The 13,436-nt window shown below is 34.4% G+C and overlaps 1 protein-coding gene across 2 annotated transcripts in view; it reads right to left on the minus strand.

Moving 5' to 3' along the window:
- LOC126888203 (glutamyl aminopeptidase-like) overlaps positions 1 to 13,436 on the minus strand; it is a 107,772-nt gene that overhangs the window by 78,418 nt on the left and 15,918 nt on the right. For both annotated transcript variants that reach the window (XM_050656257.1, XM_050656256.1), the window contains exons 2-3: positions 9,524 to 10,186; positions 6,927 to 7,238 (exon numbers count right to left, since the gene is read on the minus strand). In XM_050656257.1, the coding sequence (XP_050512214.1) occupies positions 6,927 to 7,238; positions 9,524 to 10,179 (968 nt within the window). In that variant the 5' untranslated portion in view covers positions 10,180 to 10,186. The remainder of the gene's footprint in view (positions 1 to 6,926; positions 7,239 to 9,523; positions 10,187 to 13,436) is intronic.

The following is a 13,436-nucleotide window of genomic DNA, read 5'->3' on the forward strand; positions in this document are numbered from 1 at the left end:
AAGATTGTTTCAATAATTATACAGTTTTTTAAAGAGAATATTTGTATTTTTAACGTTAAAAGATACTACACGTGTGCATTTTTGGCATTTAGTAGGTATTACTTTAGTTAGGTGGCTCTACTTGAGTTATTTCGGATTAAAAAATGAAGAAAATTGCTCCATGGGAAGCATATACGAAAATTTGTAGAAATGTAGAAAGAAGAAAGAAAATTGTGGAAAGAGGACCGAAATAAAAAGGTAATGGCTCGAAGATTACGATCCTAGTGTTTATAACTTCGTCGCAAATGCCGGTTAACTTTAACCGGTTGTATGTAAGAAGCTACTTTTCGCAATTTAACTTTTTTTATTTTAAAAGAATCGTACTACAGCGTCCTTTCCACTACCGTTTTCTAAATTTAATTTGATTTAATAGTTGCCGAGATTTAATATTTGTTTTAAGTCAAAAAATTGGTTATAACTTTAAAACACGACCTGGCTAAATGGGCATAGCTCCCAAGGGCAAAAAAAAAATTTTAATAAAACATTCGTGAGGCTACACGAATAGTCCAATTTCAATTATGTAAAGTATGTTAGATAGGTACCTATAGGCGAGTAGATAGGTAGGTACTGCAGACGAGTTGTAGGTAAAACCTGGGGATTGAAACCAAAGGTGATATGTTGGTTGTACACATCAGTGATACGACCGACAGTTACTTATGGGTCAGTACTCTGGTGGAGAAAGACGGCTTTGCAATCTTGTGTGACCACTCTCACTACCCTACAAAGACAAGCGCTTCTAAATATAACAGGAGCCTTGAATAGTGCAGGAACGGGTTCATTAGAGGCTATCACAGGTCTCCCTCCGCTGGAATTGTATATTTCGGCGGTAGCCTTTATGACCATCCTGAGGCTCAAAGCAAACAATACTTGGAGGCCAAATTATGTATTGAATAGCCACACAAACATTACTGGGACTATACTTGAGGAATACATCTTTATGATGAACTTAGATATGATGACACCAGAACTAATCTTCACTGAGAAGATTAACACAATTATACCATCTAGAGAACAAAAAGTCCCAAACATTAATGGAGACTTAATATGGTTCACTAATGGATCTAAAACTGCCCATGGTACTGGATCAGGAGTCTTTGGGCAAACATGTAACTATAATAAATCTTACAGCCTAGGTCAACATACAACGGTGTTCCAGGCTGAAGTTTTTGCTTTGGTGGCCTGCATTGATGAAATCATTGATGAGGACCCTAAAGCTAAGAGAATCAACATTTACACAGATAGCCAATCGGCTATTCTGGCTGTAAATAACCCTCTCACCAAATCAAAACTGGTGAGAAACTGCAAAGATCTCCTCAATAACATGGCAAAAGACAATAAAGTGTCTTTAATATGGGTGCCGGGTCATGAAGGGGTGCATGGGAACGAACGAGCAGATATGTTAGCGAAACAAGGCTCGAGAAAAACTTTTGAAGGCCCAGAACCTTTCTGTGGCATCACTAAAGATGCTATGAAAAACGAGGTTCAGAAATGGCTGATAAAGAATCATCAAAATAAATGGAGAACCACTCAAGGGCAAATCCAGACTAAAAAAATAATCAAGAATATTGATAAAAAACTCTCGAACAGTTTGATGAACCTCAATAAACGAGAGATCAAAACGGTCACTGAAATGGTGACTGGACATTGTCGTTTAAGAAATCACCTATACAAACTAGGTAAGGTGAATGAACCATGGTGCAGAAAGTGCGAAATGGAAGAAGAAACTGCCATACACATTGCAGTGTGCTAGGTGATGTAAGGCAGAACTTCACTGGTCAAATGAGGTTTGAACCAGAAGAGATCCTAAAACTACCAATAAGAAAACTGTTGGCCTTCGTTGAGGCCACAGGACTTATTAAAGTTTAAGGAGAAGAACAGGGTTTGGTACAAAGGTCTTATGACCAAGTGCCAGAGACTAACGAGTCTCGCCTGAGTTAAGAAGAAGAAGAGGTACCTATAGGGTATTTTTATACGAAAATCATAGTGATTCTGGTGGATCATAATTATTTTGGATAGTAATGCGACCGTACATTTTTAATTAACAATTTAATTGTTGCTAAACTATTTGTTAGATTGTCGCTGGCTTCCGGAAGTATAATCTACTACAAAAAGGCTTTATGTCACCAAGTTATTTATATATTGATAAAGAATTACATCCCTAAAATTTTAGTTGAAAATCAGTGGCGTAACAAACTCCGTCGGGGCCCCCTGCAGAATTGGAAATGGGGGCCCCTTTAAAAAATTACTAAATGCGACATATGTTACAAATACCTATATGTCGTTACAGCCCAGTAAATGAAAGTAAAATATAGCAACACCGTGTAATTTTTCAGTGTCGCCACCGAAGTGGTCAACTCAAGACTTTTCGAGTTATTTATGAGTAAAAATATTTATATTACGAGTCACAAATCACGAGTATATGCAAATTTTAAACAGCCATATCTTAACCAATTTTTGTCTTAAAGAATAAAGCCAACATATTTATAAAAGCAAAACCTACATTTCTTTACTCTTTGAGATTTTTCTTATCACTAATACTTTTTAAGTAATTTTGAAAAAAGGCATTTTTCCAAAATAAAAAAAACCTTTTTTTACTACAAAATCATTTTTTTTTCAAAAATAAGAACTTTGAAACGGTCGAACTTAAAGATCATATAAACTAAACAATAAATATTTAAAGTAAATGGTAAAGCCCTAACGATAAATTTTATTTGGGGTGCGAAATAGGGGGAGATTTTCACGATTTTTTTTTACCAAAAAATGGAACTTTATTTTGAGCGTAACTTGTATAGTTTTGGTGCTGGAAACTGTATAAAAAATAATAATAAAGCTTTTTTTTGTAACATTTAAAAAAGTTTTAATGAGTTTTTCCCAAAAAGTGCTTTTTTTTGGTTATTTCAGGTTGAACTATTCGATTTGGAATTGGACGAATAAAAATAATTTTTCATTAGCTTCAACTGTGCTTTTACTGTGTCGATAGACTTCATAAATAAGTACACCATTTTTTTTATCTTATATGCTACATTTTTGCTACAAATATTTTTCGATATCTAATATTTAATTCGATAAAATACTTATTTTTGAGTTATTTGCGAAAAACCCGTCTGAAACGTGATTTTTTTGTTGAAAAATAAACATTTTCACTCGTAAATGACTTGAAAAGTATTAACATAGATAAAGATACTCCATAGAACAAAAGCTGCTTATAATTAGTCAATTTATAAATTTCCGGACTTATTTTAAACGTATGTTTTTGACCCCAAGAAGTGGTGTCACCCCCCGATGTAGTAAAAGCAACCAACGGCATAAGACCAATTTTGAAGTGAAGTGTAACTAGAACCTAAATCCAAATGGTCAAGCAAATACGTCCGTCGTGACTCTGATAATTTCACTCCAAAACTGTGATTTACTGAACTATTGGTGTATTCATGCATTGTTTTATTGTTTATGACGACTTACATTTTTCATCTTTATTGGTATAGAATAAAATAGAACAAAATTACTAAATGATTACATTAGTACATAGTATTATTCTATGAGAAGAACAACTTTCTTCGTGCACTACTATCAGCGAATTCTACAATTTTATTAATTCGGATGGGCAAGTTCATTTTCAATACTGCACTGCTTAAAAACATATGTATGCGAATAATATAACAACACATTTTTACATACAGGGTGGTGAATCGGAAAACGGGCCATAGGAAACTCAATGTAAAATTTTAAACTGTTGAATTCCTGCTTCCCTAATTATGTTACATCAAAAGTCATGAGAAGTTATTTGTAGAGGATTGAAATCTGTATTAAAAACAGAAATTACAATTGTTCTACAATTTAAACACATTACAACATTTTGAAAAATATAATGTATTTACCGCAGTAGGTATGTGTGGGCATGTTAGGCCACACGTTACTATTTAACTGACAGTGAGCACACTATTGACTGACGAAAATATCTTTATTATTAATACTTTCTTCTTAACTGAGGGTATTTGATCAACTTTATTGTGTTTTAAACAATAAATGATAAAATAAATAAAGAAATTGACAGTTCATATTGTTAATATAATAAATTCATTGTCACCGAATGCAATCTTATACACATTATTGCACTGTGTGTGGCGTAACTTTGGCGTATTTCTCTGAAAATTTTATTATATTTTTACAAAATTTTGAATAATTATTGTTCGTAGAATATTAACAGTTGTTTTCAATACAGATTTCAATTCTCTACAAATAGTTTCTTATGACTTTTGATGTAAAATAATTAGGGAAGCAGGAATTCAACAGTTTAGAATTTTACATTGAGTTTCCTATGGTCCGTGTTCCAATTCACCACCCGGTATATTAGATGAAAGATGGGGCCCCTGACATATTGAGGCCCCCCGTAAGTTTCATGCTGCGGGGGCCTCTGTTACGCCTCTGAATAATTGTATGTATCGAAATACTAAACGTGGGTAGAGATTAAAGAGGAAACCCATTTCTAGATTTAGAAATATTGTTCTAAAATTCGGCAAATTGCAATTCTCAAATCTTTCAATAGTCACGTACAAAGCATTATAGTTTATCGTCACCATAAAAGTTCGAGAGACCGGAAGGGATATACATATACACACGTAAAATAATATATAACAGATTTTTACATAATATGAGACAACAAGATGGGGCCCCTGATCGATTGGGGCCCCCGCAAGCTTCATGCTGCGGGGGCCTCTGTTACGCCCCTGTTGAAAATAGAAGATTGTGTTGTGAAAACCCGGAGTTCCGAGAAAACTTTTTGTCGAAGGAAATCGGAAAAAAAGATCTATGTGCAGAATTTAATTATGGTGAATTTTTATTCGGGTGTTTCTAGTTTGAAGTTAAAATTTTTGAAGTTGCGGAGCAATAGTTGAAAAAAAGAAGAAGATTTCGGAGCGCTAATTTGTTTATAAACAAAATAGCACACTTTCTGCGGACTTTGCATACAGTTGAGTCCGCGAGTCTTTACCCGTGCGTCATTAATACCTGGCGAGATAAAACACATACTTTTATCTAGTATCATTCTCTTCCACGCATGAAACTAATGACAAACCAACTGCCGCCTGTTATTAAGTAAAATACATGTTATTTTTATGAACGATCTAGACTCAGTGCATTGAAAAGAGATAGGTACAAAGAAAGACGATTGTTTTCACATATTTTAAGTACAATTTCTGACGTTTTGGTTTGTTTACTTTTTTGACTGTCAGTTTGTTGAATTTTTTGCTGTTATTTTGTCGAATTTTTTGCATCTTGAAGTTTTTTTATAGTATACAAATAGTTGTTTTCACAACTAATTTTATATTGGAGTTAGAAATTTTATGATTTATCGTAAATTTATCGTAAAATAACATAAACTTAAGTTTATGTTATTTTACGATAAATTTTGACAACGTACAAAGCTAACCTCATTGTTGACACAGTTAAGGAATGCTTGTGTTTAATGTTCCGCCAAAGTGAATAAAATAACAAAAAGAAAATATGTTATTGAATTTTTTTATAAATTGTTTATTTATTTAAAAATGAATAACCATTTTCAATTTCGTTGCAACACGAAACTACAGCCGCGTCATTATTCTAGTGCAATCAGAGAGTGCAGCAAGCACCTCTACCGGTTTCGAAACTTATTAGTCTCTCATCAGGAGGCACATATGCTGCTCTCTCTCACCCAACTAGGATAAACACCGGCGTGCAGTCACGGATTGCAACGAACGAAATGGCAGGGATGCCCTAGCGGCAACTGCTAACAAAAAACTAAGTTTTCAATCTAATAGCACATAAAACAACATCCAAAAATGTTACTCTACATCCTACCAGATTGAAAACAATGGGAACCTTCTCTGGTAACACCTCCGAGGCTTCTACAATTTGCAATGTTTTCAATCTGGTAGGATGTACAGTAATATTTTCGGATGTTGTTTTATGTGCTATTAGATGGAAAACTTAGTTTTTTGTTAGCAGTTGCCGCTAGGGCATCCCTGCCATTTCGTTCGCTGCAATCCGTGACAGCACTCCGGAGTTTGTCCTAGTTGGGTCAGAAAGAGCAGCATATGTGCCTCCTGATGAAAGACTAATAAGTTTCGAAACCGGTAGAGGTGCTTGCTGCACTCTCTGATTGAACTAGAATAATGATGCGGCTGTAGTTTCGTGTTGCAACGAAATTGAAAATGGTTATTCATTTTTGATTTACATGTTTACTCTGATTGGAGTATGAAGGGAAATATTCTCGTTGGAACTTTACCGCGCTGAGCAGATTGGACGTGAATTATAAATTGTAAAATTCCCTCATCTTCCTTAGTATCAGCATCAGTTATGGCTTGCAAATTGTAGAAGCCTCGAAGGTGTTACCAGAGAAGGTTCCCATTGTTTTTAATCTGGTAGGATGTAGAGTATTATTTTTGGATTTTGTTTTATGTCCTTATATTTTGTATATTAATAAATGATCATAAAAGAATTTATTAAGCTACTTCAAATGTAGCTGTAAATATGCACCAAAATTTTAAAGCAAAACTTAAATTTGACATTCTATTTATTTGATAACGTCAAATTTTATACTATAACCCGTAATCGGAATAATACCCACTTTTTGTCACTTGCTGTTGCGTTTAGTAAATTTCCGACTTATTTCGTATGCTTTAAATGATGACGCACAGGTAAAGACTCGGGGACTCAACTGTACTTGTAGGTATTACTAATAATGCAATCTTAAGATTCGATCCAGTAATAAAACAGCTAGTAAAATAAATAACTTTTTCCAAAAATGAATTTATTTGAAGTTAATTACGAAGCGAAAATAACCCTAACTTCTGTTGTCGCTTGCAGGACCGTACTATGTAGTTGTTTAATATATCTATAAAATTAGTACTTACGGGTATGTTACAAGTCCCCAATTTTCCATTCCCCCATATGGGAAAGATATAAGACCATATTGGCTAATTTTTTTAATACCCAGTGTATCATACGGAAGTTGGGTCCATGTTCCCAAAACGTTTAATATTTTAACTCCGTATTCTAACGCGAAATCTCTTTGAGAAGCCGTATCTCGTCTTGAACAGACTTCATGTGTAATGCCATTGCTCGTGGCAGTGGAACAGTTAAATTTTGATATCGTAAACGCCAGTAAATAAGTGGACATTACAGGTGAGTCCTCAAAGCTAGTTGTAGCCGTATTAGTTTCATTACTAAAATTATAATAAAGACGTGTTATTAACGAAACTTATAAATCAACATGTGATGTGGATGATTTTGGTATTCAATAAATAACATATTAAAAGAAAACTCTCTACGTACATTTGTGTGCCGTGCTTGTTTTCAAGCGTTCGTCGTATAGTCCATTCTTTCACGGTTTTTGCTCTAAATTTTAAAGAACCGCTTGGATTGACATGAAATTTGGCATACGTATAGCTTACATGTCAAAGAAAAAAAGTGATATTGTGCCGATGTGTGCTTTTGCCCTGGGGGTGACTTTCACCCCCTATTGGGGGTGAAAAAATATATGTCCAGAATAAGTCCGGAAATGGGTAAATAGACTAATTTTAAGTAACTTTTGTTCTATAGAGCTTTTTCGCCAAGTCAACACTTTTCGAGTTATTTGCGAGTGAATATGCTCATTTTTCAACAAAATAACCACATTTTTAGTCGGTTTTTCGCAAATAACTCAAAAAGTAAGTATTTTGTCGAAAAGACGTTCTTAGCAAAAATATAGCCTGTAAAAATGTAAAAAAATGGTATACGCGTTAGGTCTCTGGATCTCGTAGAACCAGAGTTATAGCCAATGAAGAATAGATTCATATTCACCAAATTTCAAATAGAATATTTCGACGTGAAATATTAAAAAAATTAAGCTTTTTTTGGGGAAAACGCATTTTAACTTTTTTAAAGTGTTTAAAAAAAGATTTATTTCTCTTTTTACAAAAAGTTTCTAGCATTAAATTTAAGCAAGTTACGCTCAAAACAAAGTTGGTCCCTTTTGTTTTTGCAAAAAAAAATCGGGAAAACCACCCCCTAATTAGCAACTTAAATGAAATTAATCGTTACCGCTCCACAAATTATTTTACTTATGTTGTGTTTATATGATCTGTAAGTTTCATCGATTCGAAGTGCTTATTTTTGAAAAAATTTGGTTTCAAAGTAAAATTTTTAAAAATTTAAATTTTGAAAAATATGCTTTTTTTCAAAATAACTTAAAAATTGATAGAGATAACAAAAATCTCGAAACACAAAAAAAGTCAGATTTGCTTTTCTGAATATCATGTATTTTTTGTTTTTCTCTTAGACAAAAATTGATTAAGATTTGGTGTTTCTAAATTTGCATACATTCGTGATCAGTGACTCGTTCAACCCCTTTTAACTACAGCCCTTTTAAAAATAAGGACTTTGACCGATGAAACTTACAGATCATATAAACAATATATACACGAGTCAAGAAACTTGTGAAGTCGTAACGATTAAGTTCATTTAAGATACTAATTAGGGGGTGAATTTCTCTATTTTTTTACCAAAACCAAAAGGGCTAACTTTTTTTTGAGCGTAACTTAGTTAATTTTGATGCTAGAAATTTTTTTTATAAAACAAAAATGAAGCTTTTTTTAAACACTTCAAATAAGTTGAAATGAGTTTTCCCCGAAATGTGCTTCATTTTTGGTTATTTCACGTTAAAGTATTCCATTTGGAATTTGACGGATATGAACCTATTTTTCATTAGCTATAACGCTGCTTCTACTAGGTGTAGAGACGTGATATATACACCATTTTTTTAAATTTTTTACAGGCTATATTTTTGATAAGAATGTTTTTTCGACAAAATACTTACTATTTGAGTTATTTGCGAAAAACCGTCTAAAAGCGTGGTTATTTTGTTGAAAAAATGAAGATATTCACTGCCAAATAACTCGAAAAGTATTGACTTAGTGAAAAAAAGTTACTTAAAATTAGCCAGTTTATCCATTTCCTGACTTTCTTTGGACGAATATTTTTTCACCCCCAAGAGGAGGTGAAAACCACCCCCAGGGCAAAAGCACATATCGGCACAATATCACTTTTTTTCTTTGACTTGTTAGCTATGTGTATGCCAAATTTCATGTCAATCCAAGGGGTTCTTTAAAATTTAGAGGTTTTGCAATATTTTACCGTTAAAGAACGGACTAGTATTAACAAGATGAAATCTGTGGCTTGGTTCTAAAAGGGCCAATGTCAAATTTTTGTTTTTTTGCACAGCTTTCTTTTGAATTTAATATTGACCAAACAAAATGCAAAAATTTGACATTGGCCCTTTTAGAACCAAGCCACAGAAATAATGTTTCTCGGTCAGCAGCTATATTATGAAACAAATCCTCGACCGGTCGACCTGTCTATTGCTAATGTTACGCAGCCAGGACAATTGTTTTCTTCCAACCCAGGGTTTTCCTTCGATTTTGCCCTGAATGACCATACGTACATATGTATTTAAGAAAAAAATAAAACTTACTTATATTGTGAATCTTCAATAGGAGTGTTAGCAGTAGCATGGAAATCAGATGGATAGATAAGGGTTAATCTAAAAATAGCCTTATATTGGGGTTCATCAAAACAAGGAAACGCGGATCTAGCATAATGTGTCTGAAATTGTGTTGCAACAAGATACTCGGTAACTCCGTCATCTAAATATTTATTTCTAAAGATTCCAAATGATGCATTCAATTGACCAGTAAAGTGTATTTGTAATTTGTAGGCAACACCGACATTTAGGTTCCTTGCAAATTTTATCTCCACCATTTGCGTTTTATTAAAACAGACATCATGTCCTACAACATCTAAAATTTGGCTACTTTCTAACTCAATTGCTGTAATGTTCATAATTTTGACTAAAGAATGTATCAAAATGCTTTCTTTTGATTCAGAAACGGAAAATACTATTTTGACGAGCCCACTGAAAGTTTTACTTTTTCCTTCAAGACATTCTCTTGGGATATTCAAAAGTAGATCATATTTGGACGGCACTGTTGTTGCAGATAAACGATAGTCACTGTCAGATATTTCACTTTTTCGTTGTAGTTTTGGCTCCAAAAGTTGATCAGCATCCAGAAGCAGGTCCGGAGCAGCCCATGTTAAACTAACTAATGAAAGTAGGATAATTGGTACCATAGTGAATCTAAAATATAGTGGATTATACATATACCTAATTAAAAGTTAAATGAAATATATTTATTAGTGAACATTAACATAATTAATTTATTAAAGATGTATAAACATGTATAGATGATAAACATCTACCAAAACAACAAAATGGAAGTTTGGGCAACACAATGGGCAGCGGAATAAGACAGGGAGATTTATTGAGCCCCATGCTCTTCAATTTAATAATGGATAAAATCATCAAAATTGTCAACAAAGGAAGAGGATAGATAATGAGGAACAAAGAAGTAAAGATACTCTGTTACGCAGAAGACCCAATATTGATAGACCAAGATGAAGATAGTCTGCAAAGATTAGTCCACAGATTTAACATAAGAGCAAAAGAATTCAATATGACAGTATCATCTCAAAAAACTAAACAATCGTAAATGAAGTAAAAGACAGACGTACTCTCAATAATTTATTCATATTATAAATGATTGAGGGTCAGGCCATGGACTTCGGGGGGTACGAGGTTTGCAGCGCAGTATATCGTGCCCCCAGTTGTACATGCTATGGCATGCTGGACGAGCCATACAGTCTGTAGTCACTACCCCGATGTATGAGCGGGAACACAATATGCATAAATACTCATACGCTCATGAATCGCACCTGGCGAGTCATGAGGGCCTTCACATTTCACTCTTCTTCAACTGGTCTTAAGTGAAATGTTCTTTGATCTATCCTATCAGCCTCCCTTGGCTAACTCTTGTTTTCTTCCGACCCCGAATGGCTATTAGGTTTCCGAGGGCAGACGGGTCACTATTTTATTCACACTATCTATTATTTCCTCTTAAAATCGCCAACACGCATGGCATGCGCGGCGTTTTAAATTGCCATTTTCCCTCGAAAAATGAAATGTCAGATAATAAAGGAAGATTACCCCAGGTGAGTAGGGTTCAAAACCCAGAGTCTCACACTGATCTATCAGTCTGTTCCACGGATTCTGGGGGGGACAAAGTTCTGACACAACCTGAGAAAAACACAAAGCGATTTACGATGAAAGTTGCAACGCTTAACGTTAGATCCCTGATGTCGGAAGACAGATTACTGGAATTAGAAAATGAACTACAGAACATTAAATGGGACGTAGTCGGACTCAGTGAGGTAAGAAGACGAGGAGAGTCTCTCGAAACACTAAACTCTGGTCACCTACTTTACTATATGGGAAGTGAACACATCTCTGTAGGAGGAGTAGGCATCATAATACACAAGAAACTCTCCAAAAATGTGGTGTTAGTAAAAGCAATATCTGAGAGAGTAATTTATATAAATATACAGTTAAATAAAAAATTTACTGTTAAGTTCATACAAGTCTATGCACCAACATCAACCCATCGTGACGAAGAGGTAGAACAATTTTACGAAGATATATTAGAAGCCATAAGAGAGAATAATGCCCACTACACTGTCATGGGTGGTGATTTCAACGCAAAAATGGCAACACAGTTAGATGCATCGGAAATATCTCTGGGAAATTTCGGAAGTCCGGGTAGAAATGAGAGAGGTGAAATGCTTTTGTCATTTCTACTAGAGAATAATCTTTATCAAATGAATAGCTTTTTCTACAAAAAGCTACACAGACGCTGGACATGGAGGAGCGCAGACGGCAATACCCGCAACGAAATAAATTACTTTATTACAGATAAAAAATATATATTTAGAGATGTGACCGTTCTTAATAGATTCTCGACAAACACTGACCATAGGATGGTTAGAGCTACCATTGAGATACCAACTCATTTAGATAGAAGCCATATATTAAAAAAGAAATACTTTCACTGGACACGCCCACAAGACGAAACAGCATTTGGAGACTACATTAATAACACTCTTGATCACACCATAATATCAAACGATGTCGATGAGTTGAACAAACAAATAGTTGATACACTTAAACTGGCACAAGCACGTTTTTGCCCAAAGACCAAACGAGATGAAAAGATCACTTTAGAAACACAACACAAAATAACAGAAAGAAGACAGTTAAAAAGTGAAAGGGACATTGATCCACAAACCATTAGGGCACTCAATAAAGACATATCGAAAGCTGTGAGAAGAGATATTAGGAAATTTAAACATGAAAAAATAGTACAGACTATAGAGCAAAACCGGAGCATGAAGGTAATGAGACGAAAAATGACGACAAGTAGAAAAGAAATTTTCCAGCTTAGGGATAAAAATGGTGAGATAACAACAGACAGACAGAAAATACTAGGAATAGTCGAAGAGTTCTACACTATATTATACACAAACCAAGTTAACAATGTCATAAATCCAGAAAATAGACACACGGTACAAAACCAGGGATCTGAGGATATTCCAGAAATTACTCAAGATGAGATACAATATGCACTCCAAAAAATGAAAAACAACAAGGCTCCGGGAGATGATGGAATAGTTACAGAAGCTATAAAACTTGGCGGAACTTCTCTTCTGAAAAAAATACAAGACCTCTTCAATCTCTGCTTGTATAGTCAAAAAATTCCTATAGCTTGGAATAACTCAATTACAATTCTTATGCATAAGAAGGGTGACAACATGAACCTAGAGAATTACAGGCCAATTTCTCTACTCAACCATTTATACAAACTGTACACCAGAATAATAACCAATCGATTTTAAGCAAAATTTGAGCTGTACCAACCAAAAGAACAGGTTGGTTTTCGCCCCAACTACGGTACAAATGACCACCTACAGTGCCTCAAAGTCTTGATTGAAAAATCAATTGAATATAATAGACCTCTAGTTCTAACGTTTATATACTTCCATAAAGCGTTTGATACTATCGAATTACCCGCACTACTTAAGGCATTGGAAGAGTGTCGAATTGATCATAGGTACACCAATATTATAGAAAATATATACAGAAATTCTACAACAACTATAAATCTGCACGGTCCTACCAATAATATATATATCAGGAGAGGTATTCGACAGGGAGATACTATGTCGCCTAAGTTGTTCATTACTGTACTTGAACATGCTTTGAAATCACTGGAATGGGAAAATAAAGGAATAAATATCGATGGTGAGATGCTCAGTCATCTACGATTCGCAGATGATATTGTTCTGATTTCAGATGACCTAAAAACTGCCAATGATATGTTGAATGAACTCCGCAATGCAGCACGTAAAGTAGGTCTAAATATTAATTACCAAAAGACCAAAATGATGACGAATTTAGTTCCGAGCCATCCTTTAAAGGTAGAAGACGTCGAAATTGA

The sequence above is a fragment of the Diabrotica virgifera genome, chromosome 7 (genome assembly GCF_917563875.1).
Source record: "Diabrotica virgifera virgifera chromosome 7, PGI_DIABVI_V3a".
In the NCBI taxonomy this organism is placed as follows: Eukaryota; Metazoa; Arthropoda; class Insecta; order Coleoptera; family Chrysomelidae; genus Diabrotica; species Diabrotica virgifera.